The sequence below is a fragment of the Embiotoca jacksoni genome, unplaced genomic scaffold (genome assembly GCF_022577435.1).
Source record: "Embiotoca jacksoni isolate LCO1_2020_lvr unplaced genomic scaffold, fEmbJac1.0.p SCAF_9, whole genome shotgun sequence".
Classification (NCBI taxonomy): Eukaryota; Metazoa; Chordata; class Actinopteri; family Embiotocidae; genus Embiotoca; species Embiotoca jacksoni.
The window spans coordinates 15,772,813-15,791,815 of record NW_027185447.1 but is presented as its reverse complement, the minus strand read 5'-3'; the positions used below and the strand labels follow the sequence as shown (position 1 = coordinate 15,791,815).

Sequence of the window (19,003 nt, the reverse complement as noted above, 5' to 3'; positions counted from 1 at the left end):
CACTGGTACCCAGTCATACCGAAACAGGCGAGGTTTCTTCCGGGAAAAATTGGGCACAGATGTAGGGCACGAGGAAAGACTGCGGCACGTGACCTCGATGATTAAACCGAACTGGTTTTTTGCGTCCGAATGACACCCCGCACATCTGCATCAATGTTGTGCTTTGAAATGCAGATAAGGGACTCATTCGGAAATATTCAAAAGAAAACTGCGGCGATCGTAAAGAACGGCGGTCAATGAGCGCCGCCGTTTCTACCCTGCAGCCGCCCGCCCCCTCCCGCCCCGGGTCCGCAGATCTGCCCGTGCTTGTAAAGAAATGGTAAACTCCACCTCGGAGTCTAAAATGGCAGCGGGGGTTGCAGTACAGATGCAAGCTTGTACGGGCGCCACAGCTCCTTCCGGCAGAGCTGCAGCACAGAGAGAGTCCTCCTACTCCTCATATGACGTCACCGTGTGTCGCCCAGTCAAATTTCAGGCGAGAAAATATCTTTGAAAAAAACAAAAAAAACAAAACCCAGCCGAGCATCTGCAGCCAGCCAGCCAGCCAGCGCGGCCGGTGCGAGCCGGCTCCTGCTTCGTGCGGTGGTCTTTGTAATTTATGTATATATATTTTTTTTCTTCTCTTTTTTACCCGGTGAATAAGTAAAGGAGATGAGGGGACTCCTGTCGTTTTACCGGGGCCTGTACACCCTGAGTAACCGTCAAGCCAGGCGAAAAGCTGTGATTGTCGGTTCTCGGTGCGGGCTTTGCGGAACTCGGTCAAATAGCAAGGTACGGTTGGAGCTGTTGCTGCGCCTCGGCTCAGGCAAACAATGCATTGTTGACAGGGCGATACTTTGTCGTTTGTTTTCCGATTTTTTTTTTTTTTTTTTTAATTTTTTTTTTTTAAATTGGACGTTGCACACAATGTTGCATGCAACAGCTGCAGCTGTGGATGCGCTCAACAACAGGCGATGTAGCTTTCCTGTATTTTCTTCCCTCACGAGACAAACCACCGCCGAAACACTGTGTTCCTTGTTTGTTCTAATCATACCCAGTCGCAGAAAAACACAGAGGAAAAAGCACAAGAAGACTATTTGCAGAAATGCTCGGATAGCTGTAAAATAATCTAAAATGCAGACAGTAAACACTCCCCATGTACTGCCGTGTCATCACCGGATTCCCACTCTAGATTATCAGTGGCTCCCACGTATGTTACAAATGTCGTAGGGCCCCTATTATTTTACGTTGTAGTCAACTGTAAGATTTCGTTTTAGAAATACACCATCTTGATTTGAAAACAGATGCAATATGATTCATTTCTTTTCAAATGAAACCTCTTAATTGTGTGCCTGGTGACAAATTCCCATCTTTCAATAGTAATAAAACATTCAAGTCCATGGGGTATCTAGTGTGTCACTATGTCATGAACATTTTGATCATTTTTTTTTTTTTTTAACTTTGTTCCAAATGAGTTATTTCATTTTTCAATATTTTATCGCCTATTTCCCTACAAGTAGAAATGTCATTTGATGTCGTGCAATCAGTCTGGTTGATTAATCTGTGCCCGTCTTTCCCTCCTCCAGCCACAGCCAAGCTTTGGACTGTTGTTCGACATTGATGGCGTGCTTGTCCGGGGAAGGATGCCAATCCCCGCTGCAAAAAAGTCATTCGAGAAGTTGGTGGACTCTCAGGGACAATTTGTGGTGCCAGTTGTTTTTGTCACAAACGCAGGGAACTGCCAACGACAAACAAAAGCCGACCAGCTCTCTCACATCCTGGGAGTGCCTGTGAGTTAAAAGGAAAAAAAAACACTTCTTCTTTTTTTTATTAATCTGGTGTCCCCCCTGACTCCGCTGCTATTAACTTCCCCTAACACTCGTTCTATTTCCAGATCACACAAGACCAAGTCATCATGTCCCACAGTCCACTGAGGATGTTTAAGAAGTTCCATGAGAAGTGTGTGCTGGTGTCTGGACAGGGACCCGTCCTGGAAATTGCTAAAAAGTATCCTGAAATCTGTCTCTTAATATTTTCTGTGTGTTCTGTGTTTAAATTTGGACTTCAATAATGCTCCTCGTTTCTCCTTAACGCTCTGTCTTTAGCGTGGGCTTTAACAATGTTGTCAGTATTGATATGCTGAGGGAGTCGTACCCATTACTGGACATGGTGGATCACAACAGGAGACCCAAACTGCCGGTGCTTGTTGACTATAGAAACATGAGTCTTATGATAATATTTTGTCAACAGCACATGTTGAGTTTTCTTTCTCTAATTTCAGTCCAATCCTGTTGTCAACCTGCCTAAGGTTGAAGGTAAGAAGATCTGTATGTCCTCGTTCAAACTGAACATCAATCAGTTGTGACTCTACAGTTTATTTTTGATATTATTGATATCTCAAACGCCGTATCTTTTGATTCACATACAGCTGTGGTCTTGTTCGGGGAGCCAATTCGATGGGAGACCAACCTGCAGCTGATCATCGATGTTTTGTTGACCAATGGTAACCTCAGCAGTGTTCACCAAACCCAGAAGACGCCTCACCTCCCGCTGATGGCCTGCAACATGGACCTCATGTGGATGGCTGAGGCGCATTCTCCCCGGTAACCTTTAAATCATTGTTATCTTCATTATTAACATTAACAACTTAAAGCACCGGGGTTTTTTTAAGTGACCAAATCAGTGAGCTGATACACCTTTCTGTCTTATTTTGTCTCAGGTTTGGACACGGGACATTTCTTGTGTGTCTAGAGAACATCTACAAGAAGATAACGGGCAAAGACCTGAAGTACGAGGCTCTCATGGGAAAACCCAGTGAGCTGACCTACCATTTTGCAGAGTACCTCATCAGAAGCCAGGCCATGCAGAGGCAATGGAAACTACCCATCACCTCCCTTTATGCTATCGGGTGAGACGCCAGCTTTTTTTTATCTCTATAGCGACAGCACAACGAAAAAATAAATCAAGGATGTATGAGGCCGTGAGCAGAATTTCCTTTTGACGCTGTCTTAATGGCCGTGTAAGCAATCAAAAGAGGTGGAGAGTGGGCCTGTTACAATTATTACGAAATGGCCTGATCACGATTATTTGAGCTGACCGCAATCATTTTTGCATTATTGTTAGAATCCTTTCAATTTCACTGGAAACAGTTCAATGAAACTTAACATAGATGTCGTATATATCCACCAATATATCCATGTGGTTTTCCATCATTTGAGGTTTGACTGGCGCTCTTTCAACAACATCTCATAGTGTCCCCTTCGTCCGCTGGGATTTAAAGGCACGAGTGAAGAATTAGCCCCACCAACTGTTTACCTCGGGGGTGTTTGACTTTTTATGTTCGACTGCATTTTAAGTCTCATCTATTGACATTCAAATCATGGATGTAGTTGCAAAGCCAAAGATTATAGCCAATAAATGTCTTCTCCTTCATTTGGTTTATTATTAAGCTATCACTAGGCTAGTAGGCTTATACTTTTATTAGGGGCAAAAAAATGTACAGAAAAAGACAATTAAAAAAACAGAAGTCCTCCCTTTCAGCTGCCCACAAATGTGTCCGTGAACATAACATGGTTTACTTGCGTGTTTCACTTCCAACTTTTTTTTTTGGCCTGATTGTTGTTGTTCTGCTTCTACAGCTGTTCTGTGTTTGCTTTAATGGCTCTTTTCTAATTGGAGTTGTACAGAACAAACCCATTCTGGCTAATATTCATATAGAGGCATTCCGGCTGAGGCACCCAGTAATCTTTTCTCTTCTGTACTCTCAGAGATAACCTCATGACGGACATCTACGGCGCCAACCTGTACAGCCGCTACCTGGAGGACAGAGTCGCCAGAAAGAACCCCAAAGCCGTTGCCAAGATGGCGGCTGCCACTGGGTCGACCAGTGCTGTGCCCAGGGAGGAGGAGATCGACAGCCTGTGGGAAAGCGAGCTGGCGCTGCCCTCTGCCACTTCCTGTAAGTCTGTCCTGGTGTGTACGGGGGTGTACAACCCCAACGCGGAGGTGCCGTCCGACGCCAACCACTGCATCAAAGAGACTGTGTTCCACGGGCACCGGGACTTCAGATTCGACCCCGCCCTGGTGGAGCCGGGCCACATTGTGCAGGATGTGGCCGAAGCTGTCGACCTCATCTTCGAGCAGGAAAAGTTTGTGCCTCAGTAGAGTTTCGAGCCAACAGTGGTGATGGAGGTCCAAGTAAGAAGGGGGCTGGGTGGGAGTGCAGGGCATTAAACTGGAAATACCACTTAATGCATAAACCTCTAGGAGCCTAACACTGTGGACTTTGTTTAACCACCTGACAGGACATTGACAAAATATAGGTCATCTTCTAAGCATTCAACATTGAGAGAAACTTCAGAAAAAAACAAGTCATGTAACTGTTACTATCATCTCTGCTCTTTTATATTGTTTTCGTGATAGTCTTTAATTACCTTATTTTTCATTGAGGAAATGTGTAAGAACTGCCTTATTTGATCCTAACAAATATTTTTTTAGATGATAGTAATGTTCTAGATTGCCACGAATCCTGAAACCATCCTATATTTATTACAAGAATTTGCCAGTGCTTTGAAGAAGATCCCGGAAACATTTGACCTTCATTCTTAAGGTGACTTATATTATTGGATTTTTAGTCATTTGTTTACCCATTTATCCTGGAAAATCTATGCATGAATATGAGAGTAATACTTGTACTTTAAAAAAAACAAAAGCAGCTGTTTGATGTGCAATATCGTCTTCTAATAGTACTGTCTGTCTGCAGTTTGTCTAGTTGTGAGAGCCTTGACCAATATTTGCACAGATCAGAGACTTTCATCTGTTAAATGTTACCATATCTTCCTTCCATGACGTGTTAATTATAATTTAGAAATTCATTTTTATGCTTCAAAATTTTAATTCCCGATGCAGAATCTAACTTGACATTTATTGAGCTATGTCGTAAACTTTGATCACCTCATTTGTAGTAACCGACTCATTGTAAATACCTTAACGTGAGAAAATATAAGGAATAGATACGTCAAATTGTTGCGTTTTTTTTTCAATTAGAAATTATCCACAATTTATCTGAAATAAACAAAATAATGATGACTCCAATTAGACACTCATAACAGACTGACTGGTGTAGATTTCTCCACAATTAATGTCTTTTAACAAATTCTTTGAACATAAAAGCTCAACTGGCTCCGTCTTCTTGGGAGAGTCCTGACAGCTGTAACAGTCTATCTATGATGACAAGTATCATACATAGACAGATTAGTATTTAGGCTTTTGTAGTTCGTTCTCAATCAATTCCAGCACAGTCAAAATAGTTCTAAATACTACAATGTAAGGTTATTTGTAATGAGCAAATTAATTATAGTGAGCAGCAGAGGACAAACTTAAGTTTGATAATCCATCATACACAGTAGTTTCTGGTGAATTTCTAAATGTGTAACAATTCTATGAATTTTCAGAGTTCTCCATCCCTCCGTTATCCCTCTACAGGGTAACGGGGGCTGGAGCCTATCCGAGGAGACTAAAGGTATACGCTTTAGTATCACCAAAATCATCTGACACCCATGTACACAGGCCCCATCTGAGGTTCAAACCGGGCCTTTTTTTGCTGTGAGGCGACAGTGCTAACCATTGCAACACTGTGCCATTGTGAAGAAAAAAAAATAACATGAAGTTTTAGGAAATTAAAGTTTCCCCTCTGTTCTATTTTCCATTTGTAATGTTTTTGTCAGTCCACTGCAGTGGAAAAAGGTCCCTCAGGTAGCCTTTATCTTTATATTGTGCTTCTTGTGTAACACATCCAGTTCTTGTGGCAGTAGCTCCATGTTGGTAAGTGGCCTTTCTAGATCCTGTGTACAGACTGGAGAGTCGGCGGTGACTCCTGACGGTCCAGTGTGCAGCTTCCTCCTGTGTTTGGGCTTCAGGGAGCGCAAAGAGTCGGCTTCCAATCCTGAGTGTCTCTCATCTATGTACAGAGTGAAAGTGGACTTTCGGGCAAGGCTCAAGCTCCACAGAAGCAGAACAATGATGCAGCATAGGACCCCCCCCATCATGATGTTGTAAGTCGCATCAGGACACCTTGCCAGGGCGCAGGGAGAAAAGTAGTCGTCGCTAAGTTCAGTGATGGCTCTCTGAGCCACAGCGCTGGGACTGGAGCAGAAAGGCTCCTTCAGAACCAGCGCCCTGTTCTTCAGTAACCAGTTCCTCAGGTATTGGATCCTACAGTCACAGTGGAAGGGGTTCCCAGACAGGGAGACCTTCTTCAGACCGATAAGTCGGTCAAACTGGCCCGGAGACACTGAGGTGAGCCGGTTGTCCTCCACATGGAGCTCTGTAGTGTCTGAGGGCAGATGAGGCAGCTCCATCAGGTTCAAAGAGCTGCAGTTGACTTTCAGTCCAGCAGGCCGGAGGGCTGAACAGAGGCAGGGTTTACCAACACTGTGTGCACTTGATGTGGCCAGGAGGAGGAGGACAGGTAAGCTTAAACTGGACAGCATCCTGCAGGGTCCGTAAAATGGTCACACTTCTTAAAAATACAGCATCATTATGAAAAAGCATTTTACAAAATTACAAAACAGCGAGGGTGCTTTGACAAACGCTTCCGGCACAACAATTAGTGAGTTTTTATATTCTAAAATCAGACTGTACATAAAACTGTGTTAGTACAAGATTAATATTAAGCAACAAAGAAAATCCACACATCCAGTAGATGAGAAAAAAATTAATGTTTCTCCGCAGCCTGAAGCTTGAATAAAGATCAGTGTTAAATTATGGGAAAATGAAAAAGTAAATGCCAAACTTCCACTCAAATATTTAACAGGAATACAAACCTTTCAGAGTCAAGCCTACATCAAAGTTACCTCCTGTGGTGCCTGTCATCCTTAAAGTCTCACTGTATCTTCACTGTTCTAGTCCAATGTGACATTTGAATGTTTCAGAAATTTCCCTCTGACCTCAAGGCATCCCTGTTTTGTAACTGACGCGTTCTTAAGCTCAGAATAATCACACGCCCAATACAGAGCAGCGTCAGTGTGAGCGATGCACCAATAAAACTACACGGTTACGCTGCACATGACATGAAAGAAATCCATCTGCTTAAAAGAGATAATAGTTTATCTCTTGAAATAGTAGGGGAGGCTATCTGAAGCTCTCCCACTCAGTGTTTATAACTAACATCCACTGCAGTGCTGATGGCACAGGAGGCACTTTACTGCAAATTGTAGCTGGGAGCATGTACAGCTTTAAGTGGATTGGACTGAATATTTCAGCAAACAAACACTGAAATGAGCTCGAGGCCAAAGAGAGAATGTTTCTTAATGGAAATGTTGAGTAAAAAGCAGAATGGACACACGCTGAGGGTGACCAACAGTGATCCAAGACTATCGACAATCCAAGAAAAACAAGTCTCAAGACGAGAGGCGAGTGTGTTAACAATCATTTTCACTGCTCCTTAAAAGAGGAATGCACTGGGTCTCACCCATAGGTGGTGTAATGGCACACATTTTCTATCTCATTTAATGCCACTTTAATGCCTGCCCTCTAGTGGAAATGCTGCCACACTAGTAGAAAGCATTGTTGGGAGTCTGGAAGCAGAAGCTATGGGAGCCTAAAGATAAGGCACTGATGGGAAATGCATTACAAAAAAAAAGAAAAGGAGAAAAACTGTGTAATTTTCATTTGATTCACACGTCAGCTGATGAAATCAAGCAGTGTGTGCGCCGACTGGTAAATGCACTGGCGAGCAAAGACAACACGTGTGTACCATAAGTCATATATTTGTTTATTTTGCGTTCTCAACATTGTCACAGTTGAAGTTTTACAATAACTGGGGTCTTACTGACTCACTACTCACTGTACAAACAGAATGCACATATAAATGAGGCCATTCCTGTCTTTTCCTTTTTTCTTTTAAATGTGTCTCACGCCAGACTGAACAGCTTGCAGCAGGATGTGTCATTTGTCTGTGTACATTATGTGCGTGTGTGTGTTTGTTTGTGTGTGTGTGTGTGTAGTGGATGTGGGTGCATGTATGAAAAGAGAGCTAGATGTAAATGGCAGCAAACTTTAACAGTCCGTTTTTGATTTCCACAGCAAATGTCAGTTCACAACAGCTGGAGGCAGAGACAATCGATATGTTCAGGTTATCACCCCTCGCGTCCATCTATGAGGTGTTGTATATACATCCTGATCTTTACTGCAGATATCAGAATAGAGCGCTGATCATATACACATTATGTACATCTCCTTTAACCCCAGTCTTGGTCCCTTTTACAGCTTCAGAAAGAGAAACCCTCCAACCAAGCAGTTCATCAGTTTGCACATCAAAATCCCGTATTTACACGATGAAAGCCCTCAGCGACAGAAGTGCAATGTTCTTTATGTTTGTAATTTACACAATGGCTTTGTTGATGAAATGCATGCTGAGCTTCAATAACTACCAGGCTAACATGGAACAACAAGAACACGTCAACATCAGAAAATTAATCAAACCCAAAGGAGAAGTCAAAATTTTATAGGCTGATTTGTTTTTTGTTTTTTTCCCATCAGCTCACAGTGAAAAGGACACATGATGCATCAGATCCATGCAGTGCATTGTCGGGGTACGTTCTCACAAAGAATGACTGTAGACATTTGAAGCACTACAACACACACCAAAAATAAACAGATTCGTCGGTTTCACATCATCCCAAGATTTCAGAATCCTAGAAATCAATGGGAAGACACATTCAGCTGATCATTAATGTCCCATATGTGATATGTCTGTCATCTGAACTTGTTCATTCACAAGAGGAGAAATGTGTGAGAAGAAGCCTGACTTATGGTTAATGGTTTACTTTGTGAGTGTTAAAATACATTTACAACCTGAATATTGGGACAAACAGTTTACTGTCACTAATTTACACACTAGAATAGACTCTTATTTGTAGAATGTAGAAAGTTATTCTTTACATATACCCAGTTCTTTTACTCAGTTTGCATTTTGTATATTATAACTGCATTTCCTGAAAAAAATGAAAGTGTTCTTTCATATGTGCTTATCCAGCAAAATATTTCTGTTCAGCCCCAGGAGAAGCATATTCCTTTTATTAAAATATATACACACATTCTTCTTTCCACCGTGAACTGTATTTATATAGTTTTAAATGAAAAAAAAAAAAAAAGTTTTTTTTTTTTTTTTTTTTTTTTCACCTGAATCTCGTCCTGGACAACAAGATAACAGACTTCCACTCTCAGCGCAAGTCTGCATTCTCCGAACATGATTGCACTTAAACTTGCTATGGTAACACTGATTTGTTATACAATGTGCAGAGGATAGCCTCACATCAATAACACTACATGCAAAAAATCACTTACTAGACATTCCACTGAACTCCGAGTCTGTACCTCTCATAAGAGCATGAGGACAAGCCAGACATTTAATTTACCGCGAAAAAGACTCTGACAGGGGTCAAAACAAAACAAAATAAATAAATAATGACGCAACAAGAAAAACGCACAAATAGGGAGGGACACCTTTCTTGTTCTTAATGTACAAAATCAGTACAAAGATATTGCACATATAATAGAAAAAAAGATGAAAAAAATACTCCACTATGTAAGAACTGATTTTATTCACTCACCAAATATCGTCGGTGAATAAAAAAATATTCTAAACAAGGCAAAAGAAGACTTTAAGAAGTGTTTCTAGTTTTGATTTGAAGAGTGTCGGAAAGCAGCTGTTGCACATGTTGAAGGCAACAGACTTAACATGTTCAACGCTTTCTGTGGGTCCGTTCTTAACGGGAACTGAAGTGTTCCTTAATTTTATATCTTACAGTTAAAGCAGCCGCAGTGTGAGGCGTAAACTGAGCTAACAACGTAGTTTATAAACCGCAAGAGTTGACAGGAAAAGTCTGCTTTGAGGCGTCAGCCGTGACAGCGCAGCGGTTTGAAGCTCACATGCAACAGCTGCCCTCCAGAGGTTTTTACTGATCCGTTTGAAAGGCAAAAAGTCCAGAATAGATTATAGGTCGGACTGAATGGGAGTTCACTCCTATCAGATCTACATCCTGTTACCACAGAGTCAGTATAATACTGATAAAGTTCATTTTTGCTGATAATAATAATTGTAAGTATAATCTTACAAATTACTTTACACACAATATACTGTACATGAAATCTTGACTAAATAGATTATGCATTAATAATTGGCACATTTATTTATGAGAGCTAGGAGACAACACATATAGCTGTCATCTACAGTAAATACAGCACTAGAACTACTATGACTGACTCAGTCGAGTTGTTTCCTGTCCTTTGATTTAAGTTAGTGTGAAATGATTATATCTAGGTTTTTCACTACATATGAGCTCTAAGGGAGGCAACAACAGATAGCATTCATATGATGGTAGGGTCTGCAAACCGAAGATTAGAAAGTTGGGTTTCCGAAAGGCTGTGCACGGGAAACTCTGCCGATGTTAGAGAGAAAACACTCAGCCATGTTCTCATCTCAGGCCATCTTCCTCCTGATTATGTGAATGTAAGACAGGTTATCGAGGGAGTGAAGCGGCGGGGGAGGGGAGGGAAGCGGAGGTGATAGGGTGGTCGGGGGGGGGGGGGGGGGGGGGGTCAGCTTGCTGGAAAACAAGGTTTCTCCTCAGCCGTCACGGCCAGGCGGTGTGTTTGTGTGTGTTTGGATAACAAAGAGCATTTTACTGTGCAGAACCCCTCCCACCCCCACACAAAACCCTGATGGGACCCAAAGCCCCTGATCAGGCAAACTATTAAAAGGCCCCTAGTGGAAGATTTGAGTCCGATTTCCATCCTGCATATTAGTTGGACCTGGAAGTGAAAAAGGTGACTGCGTGTGATTGGTTCCCATCACAGCAGCAGAAACACAGTGGACAGGCCATAGAGTTATGCTGTCAGTCCCTTTGGTGTAAGCAATTGTCCTTCTTTCATTCAGTTCCCTCTTTGCTTCTCCTCTCTGTGTTCGGAGCATCACACTACGGTGCTGATGCCACTGTGTTTGGGTTTGGGTCCGCCAGGCGCCGAACCCGATTGCTGACTGTGGTGGTGGGGAGCGTGCTGGGAGTGTGAGGCGTGATGGGAATGCTGGCTGTAATGGCTGTGCTGTGAGTGGGGGTGTTGGTGTGTGTGTGAGGCGTAGGCCGGGTGCTGGTGGTACTGTGTGTGGGGAGGCGGGTGGTAGTGGTGGTGGTGGTGGTAAGGCGGCGGGTTCTGCGGGACCTGGCAGTACTGAGAGTGGTGGCCGTGGAGTTGGGCCTGCACCGAGTGCGATACCTGTGCTGTGTGGTGCAGGTTAGTCGGGTGGGGCTTGTGGGATATGAGGGTGGGTTGACCGGGTGGCGGGAAAGGAGGGTGGCTCTGAGATGACGGTTTCCCTCGCTTGCTGCCAAAGAGCGACCCGAGGATGGAAGTCGACGCTGTGTTAGGGATGGCGGGATGGCCGCGTGGCGCGCCCTCACGTGGCGCGGTGGCTCTCCTTCGTGTGTGCGGACTGCTAATGATGGACCCCTGCAGGAGGGAAAAAAAGGTAACAGCATGTCTGTCAGACTCTGTGCTACTGCACAACACCTGCTACGCTGCAGCCACAAGGCACCAGCAGGATGAATTCACAGTTTTCTCATTTCAGATAAACAAGTAGCAAAATGTTATAGGGCATGCAAATGAGAAACTAAAAATGTATTCATGATAGGCAGCAGCAACACTAGGAATATTTCGGCTTGGGCAAACGCTTCATGACGAAGGGAGCCTATATTCAACAAAAGATCTGCTGTGAGGGAGCTAACTGTCTTGAAACAGTAAATCTGTAACAAGAGAAATGACATAAATACCGTTAGAGGCATAAATAAAGACATTAAGAGGGGAAGAAAAAAAACCAAAAACATTTCATCTTCATTGCAGTCCAAGTGCTTAACTCTCTAAGAGTCACACATGCAACTTGTTATAATCAATGGAGGCATAGTTTCCACATGCAGAGGGTGTGACAGGCAAACTCGTCATCCACTCATTCAGCTAGAAGTCAGAAGGCAAAAGGACCTAAACTCTTGTGTGCAGACGTCTCAACAGGCCTGGACACTTTCCCTCCTGTTTAGGGTCCAACACTACTTGATATCCAGGTAGGAATTCTCCTAAAAAAAACAAACAAAGAAGCTTTTTCTTTGGCACATGCTTCATCTAAGACTGGAGAAAGACCATAAGATGTCTCTGAAAGCAGAATGAAATTTCCACGGTCCCAGACTTCAACCCAACACGTGAACTCATGGACACATGAAATGAGTGAAATATGAATGAAATCCACATCTTTCTAAGTCCATGTGAAGCCCATCAGCTGTGAAGACCTCTGACTACGAAGGTTACATTCCTCCCTGAACCTTGCAGCGGGAGAGGGGCTGCAGGAGATGTAGTGTCCTAGTGTCTATCAGAGCTACCACCCTGCCAAAGAGAAGAACCAAATGAAAACCGCTTGGATGTGATTGAATGAAAGACAGAGACAGGCGACAAGGGGAGGGATCAGAGGAGGCATTAGTAGAGTCATGCTTGTTTGAAGGTAGAGTGTATATTGGTCATATAACATGACCAAAAACAGGAGATCTCTGGCTTCCAAAAAGGGGGGCAGGATCAGAGGCAGGCAACCCATGCATGCACACTAACTGAGGCAAGCAGTTTATAAGGCATCCCAGGAAGAAAAATAAATGATCCAAACAAATGGACTGAGTCTATGAAGCAAAGAAGGTGTAAGACCAAAAATAAATGGAGTGTTTCACAGTGCACATCATCACATAGAGAGAAGCTTGGATACCAGCTGCTTCCAACTTACTTCCATATTGCTGTCTAGTGATCCTGCACTGCTGCGACGCCCCCGCTTGCCTGCCCGAGACATGCAATACCAGAGATTAGAGATCGACAGCACTTCTGGATCGACTACAGACGTTTAGGCCGCCCACCAGTCCCATAGGGGGCAGTGCAGTGGATTGTGACTGTGAGTAAGGTCCAAATATGGGCGGGAAGGGGAGACGGCATTCAGGTTTGAGGAGGTGGTGGTTGACAGGTGGTACTGTGGTTTTCTTTACGGTGAAATCACATCTTCACTCAAGCTAAATCTGCATTCAAATTTCAGTTTTTAGACGCTCTTATAACCGAAAGCCGAGTCAAACGATACTTTAAAATTAGTATGAATCATCATAAATCTCAACAAACATAGGCTCCATGAGCATCAACTCTGAAACACCAAGGAAAGTTTTACCAAAAGACGGCCACCTATTTCTAAAAACCTCAAACAGGGTTGATGCCAACGGGGGTTTTTTCCTAGATTTTTGGCTTGATGAAATTTGACAACTCATTCTTAATGTTGTCACAAGATGTAGATTTTCATACAAGGTCAGGGTTGGCAAAAAGCCAGTCTCAGTGACAAACACAAAGGAGGAGACACATCAAAAGCAATACAGTGGTTGCTGCACATGGGATGTACAGATATATACACAGAGGGTCTGAGGGTGGACGGCGCACTTTTTCCCATTGTGTTAGGCACACTCAGCCAATGATATATGACCAATAATTACACATAAACAGGAAAACCCTGATGTGTATGGACTTAACACAGTAAATACACATGAAATGGGAGTATGGCAAGAAAGGAAAAAAAAAGGAAACACTTAACAAAAATGACCCCACTAACATGCCACAACCTGCATTGAAGAACACAGGACACAGGAGGGCAGAGGGACTTCTAGAGACTTCTTCACTGTCTAACCTATCATTTCCCGTTGAGGTAGTGATCATAAGAACAAAGCATATCACATTGCCAACAGTGAGGCAGACCCCTAACTGGATTTCATTTTGTTATCAAGTTAATCACCTGATAACTTCACACAGCTGTTATCTGTAATGAATGAAATGTATTCTTGCTTCAGAGACACAGCAGCTGTGTTAAACACTGATATACATGGATATGAAATGACTGTTAACGCCAGGACTGGAGTTAAATCTGGATCCTGTTGCTGCTTGACGATGGTACACATCAGCACTGATTTGTTTTGGTTCACAGATATACGTGAGAGGTAAATGACGCATGATTTCGGAGTAAAACATAACAGATTATCATGAAATGTCTTTGAATAAAACAAACGTAAGAGTGCAGAAAGTGCTAAGAAACTAAAACTAAAAAGTGATGATAAAAACATGGATGAAAAAAAAAAAAGAGAAATAAACTCGGGTGAGAACTGCCCGTCAATTTCATTCATCACTGAGAAGACAAATCTAGAAAAACTACGTTGCTACACCTCGTCTCAAATAGGCCTGAATTCAGGCTTTGAATTGTGAAACGTCGGAGGACCCCTTAAGTCTCGCTATAACAAAGTATAACATTGAAGGAAACACTGTCCAGACCAAACCATCCAGCCATGAGGGAGTTAGATAATGGATTTAAAGGGGAGAACTCTAAAATCAATGTATGGTGCTGTGAAACAACATTTTGCTATTTTTATCCCCTTGATATCATCACAGCGAGGCGGATGACAGAAGAAGTGTACATTTCCATTAAAGGACCAGCTGGTCAAAACAAAGACGTTCTGGCTATACCTGCTTCAGAGAGGTCTCGCAGGGAGCTGCTGAGGGCGCTCCTCTTCAGGCCCTCTCCCATTGCGTAGCTGTCGTCCAGACTGGCGCGGTTCATGTTCCCGTTGCCAGCTTCTTTCTTCAGGCCGGAGCTCTGCGACATGCTGGGCCTCACCACCCCCTTCTGCTTCTCCAGCTCGGCTGTGGAAAGGAGCCACGGAAAGACTGAGGTAAGCGGCGCTGGTTTTTACGTCTCACTCTGGCCAGCCACCTTTTCACTGTCTGAAACTTGTGAGGAGTCCAACATTGACATACAAGGTTTTGAACATCCTGCACTCGTATATAACACATCTGAATGTCCAAACTAATCTGCTGGCTCTTCTGTTCGCCATCCTGTGAACTCTGTAAACATTCACCCTCATAAACTGCTGCAGTTGAGTAATGAGGACCATGTCCTGTTCCTGCTTCACACAGCCTGAGGTAGACAGAGTAAGAGGGGGATGGGAGGGGAAACAAGTCAGCTCACACTCTATTCTGTATTTCTCCATTTCCTGGACCTCGGCGATGGACTCTCGGAGGTCATCTGTAAACTTCTTGCGGTCCTGGGGGTTCGGTGCATTAAAGTTGATGAGGACTTTGATGTCTGCACCTGGTATCGCTGACGTAAGTCTGATTCCATTCGGGTAATCTGTGGAAATGGCAAACAGAGAGGGGGAGACATTTACAAAAGGCCTATAGATCAAAACAGAGGTAAAACACATTGGAAGAATCTGTCTGATGTTTGGAGCGTATGAACCACGTCGCAGCCCATCGGTCTGACCTCCCACTTCTGCTGGATGTGTTACTGCGCTACATCAAACCTTGTGATGTAAACACTGTCAGCTCACATGCTGCAGGGATACCAGCTGAATCAAAGGAACTACTTACACTGATTTTCAAACAGTATGACCTGCATCCCATACAGAGAGAAGGACTGTCTGAAGCTGTATGTCACCGAATTCTTCTTTTTCTGGAAAATCTTGGTTACCTGAAATCATGCAAAGAGAACACTATAAGCAAAAGAGGATATTATGAGGGTTGTTCAGGACATGAGAGGAGGGGAGAAGAGAGGGCTTTTACCACGAGGAGGTCATTGAACAGGAAGATCTCCCGCTGATGCAGGCCCAGCTTCTGGAGCTTGTTGGGATCCGGCACTTCAAACAGGCGGCAGTAACACACCAGCCGGCGATGGGGCAGCGACAGCACCTACAAGGCAGAAGAAAACAGACACAGACACCAACACTTCAGAGGGTAATTTTGGCCTCAGTCCACACGGTAATAAGGAACAGAAGTTATTCACCCTCTGAGAGGAATTTTAAGAAGGTGTGGCCAAAGAATGACTGATTTACTCCTCCTCTATTCGTTGGCAATGTTAAGATGTGCTGACGTTGTGAATTGTGCTGTTGGATTTTTTTCTTTATTGTGTCCCATTAAAAACACAAGTCTGGTGATAGTCTTTATTTTTATGCTGTCAATTGTATAAAATGATCAAAGTAACAATGAACTATCAATGAAATAATCCCGAGTATTGACTGTCTATGACCTGACATGTAAATGAATATATTGAAGATAACCAGGCATTCTGTCCAAAAATAATGGATGAGGAGACAGGAACATGAAGCAGGATGATACTTCCTCAAAAGAGCCTATGGTTTTTAAAAAATGTTTTATTTTAGGACACCTCGGCATGCATTATCAAACTAACACTAACTGCAGAAAAAAAAAGGCCTTGTCAAAATCCTCATCGTGCACACTGTATATTTAAAAATGGAACCCAAGAAGAGAAGTTGTTTCACAGAAACAACTAACGAAAGAACAAATTATTATCTGTGTTCTGTCTGGCACCTTTTTCACTCATATTTAGCTTGTTCCAACAGTGAACATTAACTGGTAACACTATTTAACACAGCATGAAGCAGAGGCAATGTTGCTATGGTAACCTCCATCTTTATATAGGTTACCAAATGCACTGGTGTAAACAGTTAAACTGTTAATTTGAACTTTTAGGTGCCAGATTCCAAAATAATACTACTGGTGCTAAGTCAGCTCCTTGTTTATGGATCTGTACACTCTGCAGAGCACAGAATCTGTAAACGCTGCAGCTCAGTGTCACCCAAGAATTTATATCTGTTGTTTCTGTCTGCAGGGCACAGCGCTGGCTTCCCATCGCTCACTAACCGATGGGATGTTTCGGAGCGAAAGTTCTTGCCTGAAGGTAAGCCGACTTAAAAACCACCTGCATGATGCGCATCAACCCTGACAGAGACATGTTGCTGTGCACGAACAGTAAAATAATGAATGAGAAATGATCAACTTAAGTATGATTCACAAATATTTCATCTACTTACACATCCCAGGCCGTGGTGGAGTGATCCGATCTAAAAAGAGAGGACAAACAAAATGTTATATGCAGCGGTTATTTTAGGATTATTTACACTATTGCCTCTCACAACATAAAATTGTAATCTCTCCTGCTTATTAATGAGCTCATAATGACTGTGCACATATCCATGAAGATACATGCCCCTCATTGGTTCTGTATATAGGATGGTGATCTCTCTTTGCTGCCAGACTTGAGGGAATCTCTAATGATGTTGGAATGAAAACATATCCTCCCCTAGAAGCCTGCTCGGTGCAGCACTGGTTGACCTGATTATTCTGGGGAGGAATTCCAATGTGGGTTTTATGTTAAAGTGTATTACCAAGTGTCCACCTTCATTATGCAGCTAAATGGCGACAAGGGATCATTTTTCAATACATTCGATTATAACTGGCGGAGCAGAGCAGACTCCGCTCCACTGCAACGAGACTGAAACAAAGTCGTCCATGTGAGACAAACCTCTCCCCGAGGCTGCATAGGTTAATCACACTTTTCACCTTCACACATAGCAGAGACATTATTGCCTGCGGAATAATGCAGAAATGCTGCTGCTGCTGCTGAGACGAGGGAGTACAGTCAGAACAAACCTGCTCATAGTTTTACTGCAGCAGAGATAGAAATAAATAAAGTGACTAATAATTAGTGGATCAAGAGATTTAAGCATGTAACTTTAAACAGAAGTGGCTTTGCTGTGTTAAAGCATTGCAGTTGGCACTATAGGTGGATACTGTTATGTACCAAGATGGCAGCATGTGCCCATTTTTCATCAGACTGCAGCAGTTGGCACGATCTCTCAAGGGCTTTTGGGTGTGTTAAAACCACCACCATGAAGGTCTAAACCCAGGCATGCCCCGACTCATATAATAATACCTGAAGGTACCAAAGACATTTCTAAATCTCCCTGAACCCTCTCTGACTTAAACTCTGCAATTTAGGGATTAGAAGTAAGAAGAAAAGTGACAATGTTACGAATAAAAGATGATTCTCGACTGTGTGTACGGACAAGAAAAATTGATAACGCTGTTTAGGATATCTAAAAGTTTGATGTTGTGCCTTGCAGAAAAAGAAATCCAACAAAGATCTTTTTGATCTTAGAAGAAAGAAAATAAACATTACTCACCGGTTTCTTTCCCACAATGAGCTTCTCAACCTTCTGCACCTGCGAGACGTGGTCCTCGTTGGTCTTGAGCTCTCGCTTACGAATCCTCTCATAGATGCCGACCAGGGTCTCTCGGGGTATGTCCTCTCCATCGTCCACACCTGGAACGCAGGGAGGAGCCGGGTTACAATGCACCATACACTACACAGACAGGGGATTCTTTTATTTTGTTATTAAATGCACCCTCCATGTCATAATATCAGAACTACAACAACAGTAAATTGGTGTATTTGAGGTTGGGAGAATGAGAGGAAATACTAGCAAAAAAAACCCTACTAATTTAACTGCAAATGGCATTTAAATTGAAACTAAATGACAAGAATATATTGGCATGTAATTGGGAAAATATTAAACATGTTGAGATGTTTGTAATAACGTGTTTCGTGAACAGTTTTCTTTTACCTCTTAAGTTCTTAATAAAGTCCTCCAACTTCATCTTCCTCTCGGGCTTGACATTGGGGCTGTACATGTCAGTGTTGAGGAGGATGATTGCAAATGCTAGGATGAAGATGGTGTCAGGGTTCCTGAACTGCCGCACCACTGTGGGGTTACAGATGCAGTAGCGCTGGCTGGAGACACGAGTCAGGAGAACAGAGTTAACCGTCTCAGCTTACAACTAAACTCAGATTCAAAGCGTACAAGTGCGAAATGTGCTCATTGTGAGGAAATGTGGATGAGGAAAGAACACTGTCTGAAGGAAGCAGAAGTAAAGCTGTAACTGGTTCCTTTATGTACCAATAGTTACCTAAACAACACCCCAGTGGTGATGTTTCAAAGATCAAGGCTTTTATGAAATAAGTTCACTATTATAAACACTAACATTAATGTTTTATGTGGCCCTTTTTGGGGAAATACACAAGGGTAGTTCAGCATCAGCTTGGTTTAATGATCAC

The 19,003-nt window shown here is 42.9% G+C and overlaps 3 protein-coding genes across 12 annotated transcripts in view; 1 reads left to right on the top strand and 2 right to left on the bottom strand.

Annotated features, from left to right (window-relative positions):
* The first annotated feature begins 511 nt into the window (after window positions 1-511).
* LOC138193183 (haloacid dehalogenase-like hydrolase domain-containing 5) lies at window positions 512-5,684 on the top strand. The gene is made up of 8 exons (XM_069141059.1): window positions 512-771; window positions 1,566-1,769; window positions 1,874-1,986; window positions 2,085-2,178; window positions 2,261-2,294; window positions 2,408-2,582; window positions 2,699-2,887; window positions 3,747-5,684. Exons 1-8 carry the CDS (start codon window positions 652-654, stop codon window positions 4,141-4,143), a joined length of 1,326 nt encoding a protein of 441 aa, XP_068997160.1. The 5' UTR covers window positions 512-651; the 3' UTR covers window positions 4,144-5,684.
* Window positions 5,685-5,713: 29 nt separating this feature from the next.
* On the bottom strand, window positions 5,714-6,932 carry gp9 (glycoprotein IX platelet). 2 transcript variants are annotated; one of them, XM_069141060.1, is made up of 2 exons: window positions 6,804-6,932; window positions 5,714-6,471 (listed from the first exon to the last, which is right to left on the bottom strand). In XM_069141060.1, the coding sequence occupies exon 2, from the start codon at window positions 6,468-6,470 to the stop codon at window positions 5,730-5,732; it is 741 nt and encodes a 246-aa protein (XP_068997161.1). In that variant the 5' UTR covers window position 6,471; window positions 6,804-6,932; the 3' UTR covers window positions 5,714-5,729. The 2 variants fall into 2 exon arrangements, with proteins under 2 accessions (XP_068997161.1, XP_068997162.1); XM_069141061.1 differs by having other exon boundaries at window positions 6,834-6,932.
* An 800-nt stretch (window positions 6,933-7,732) lies between these two features.
* iqsec1a (IQ motif and Sec7 domain ArfGEF 1a) overlaps window positions 7,733-19,003 on the bottom strand; it is a 90,038-nt gene continuing 78,767 nt past the window's right edge. For 8 of the 9 annotated variants that reach the window (XM_069140680.1, XM_069140681.1, XM_069140682.1 and 5 more), the window contains 9 exons: window positions 18,513-18,679; window positions 18,072-18,211; window positions 16,920-16,949; window positions 15,652-15,777; window positions 15,460-15,559; window positions 15,059-15,220; window positions 14,557-14,733; window positions 12,797-12,846; window positions 7,733-11,490 (listed from right to left, as the gene is read on the bottom strand). In XM_069140680.1, coding sequence (XP_068996781.1) covers window positions 10,954-11,490; window positions 12,797-12,846; window positions 14,557-14,733; window positions 15,059-15,220; window positions 15,460-15,559; window positions 15,652-15,777; window positions 16,920-16,949; window positions 18,072-18,211; window positions 18,513-18,679 — 1,489 coding nt within the window. In that variant the 3' untranslated portion in view covers window positions 7,733-10,953. The remainder of the gene's footprint in view (window positions 11,491-12,796; window positions 12,847-14,556; window positions 14,734-15,058; window positions 15,221-15,459; window positions 15,560-15,651; window positions 15,778-16,919; window positions 16,950-18,071; window positions 18,212-18,512; window positions 18,680-19,003) is intronic. The other variant, XM_069140688.1, reaches the window with a different exon arrangement.

Excerpts from the sequence above, each read along its gene's own strand:
- gp9 (XM_069141060.1), bottom strand. The coding sequence starts at position 6,470 with ATGCTGTCCAGTTTAAGCTTACCTGTCCTCCTCCTCCTGGCCACATCA.
- LOC138193183 (XM_069141059.1), top strand. The coding sequence starts at position 652 with ATGAGGGGACTCCTGTCGTTTTACCGGGGCCTGTACACCCTGAGTAAC. Across the intron at positions 1,770-1,873 it reads CTCACATCCTGGGAGTGCCT|ATCACACAAGACCAAGTCAT; the intron begins GTGAGTTAAAAG and ends TTCTATTTCCAG. Across the intron at positions 2,179-2,260 it reads ACAGGAGACCCAAACTGCCG|TCCAATCCTGTTGTCAACCT; the intron begins GTGCTTGTTGAC and ends CTCTAATTTCAG.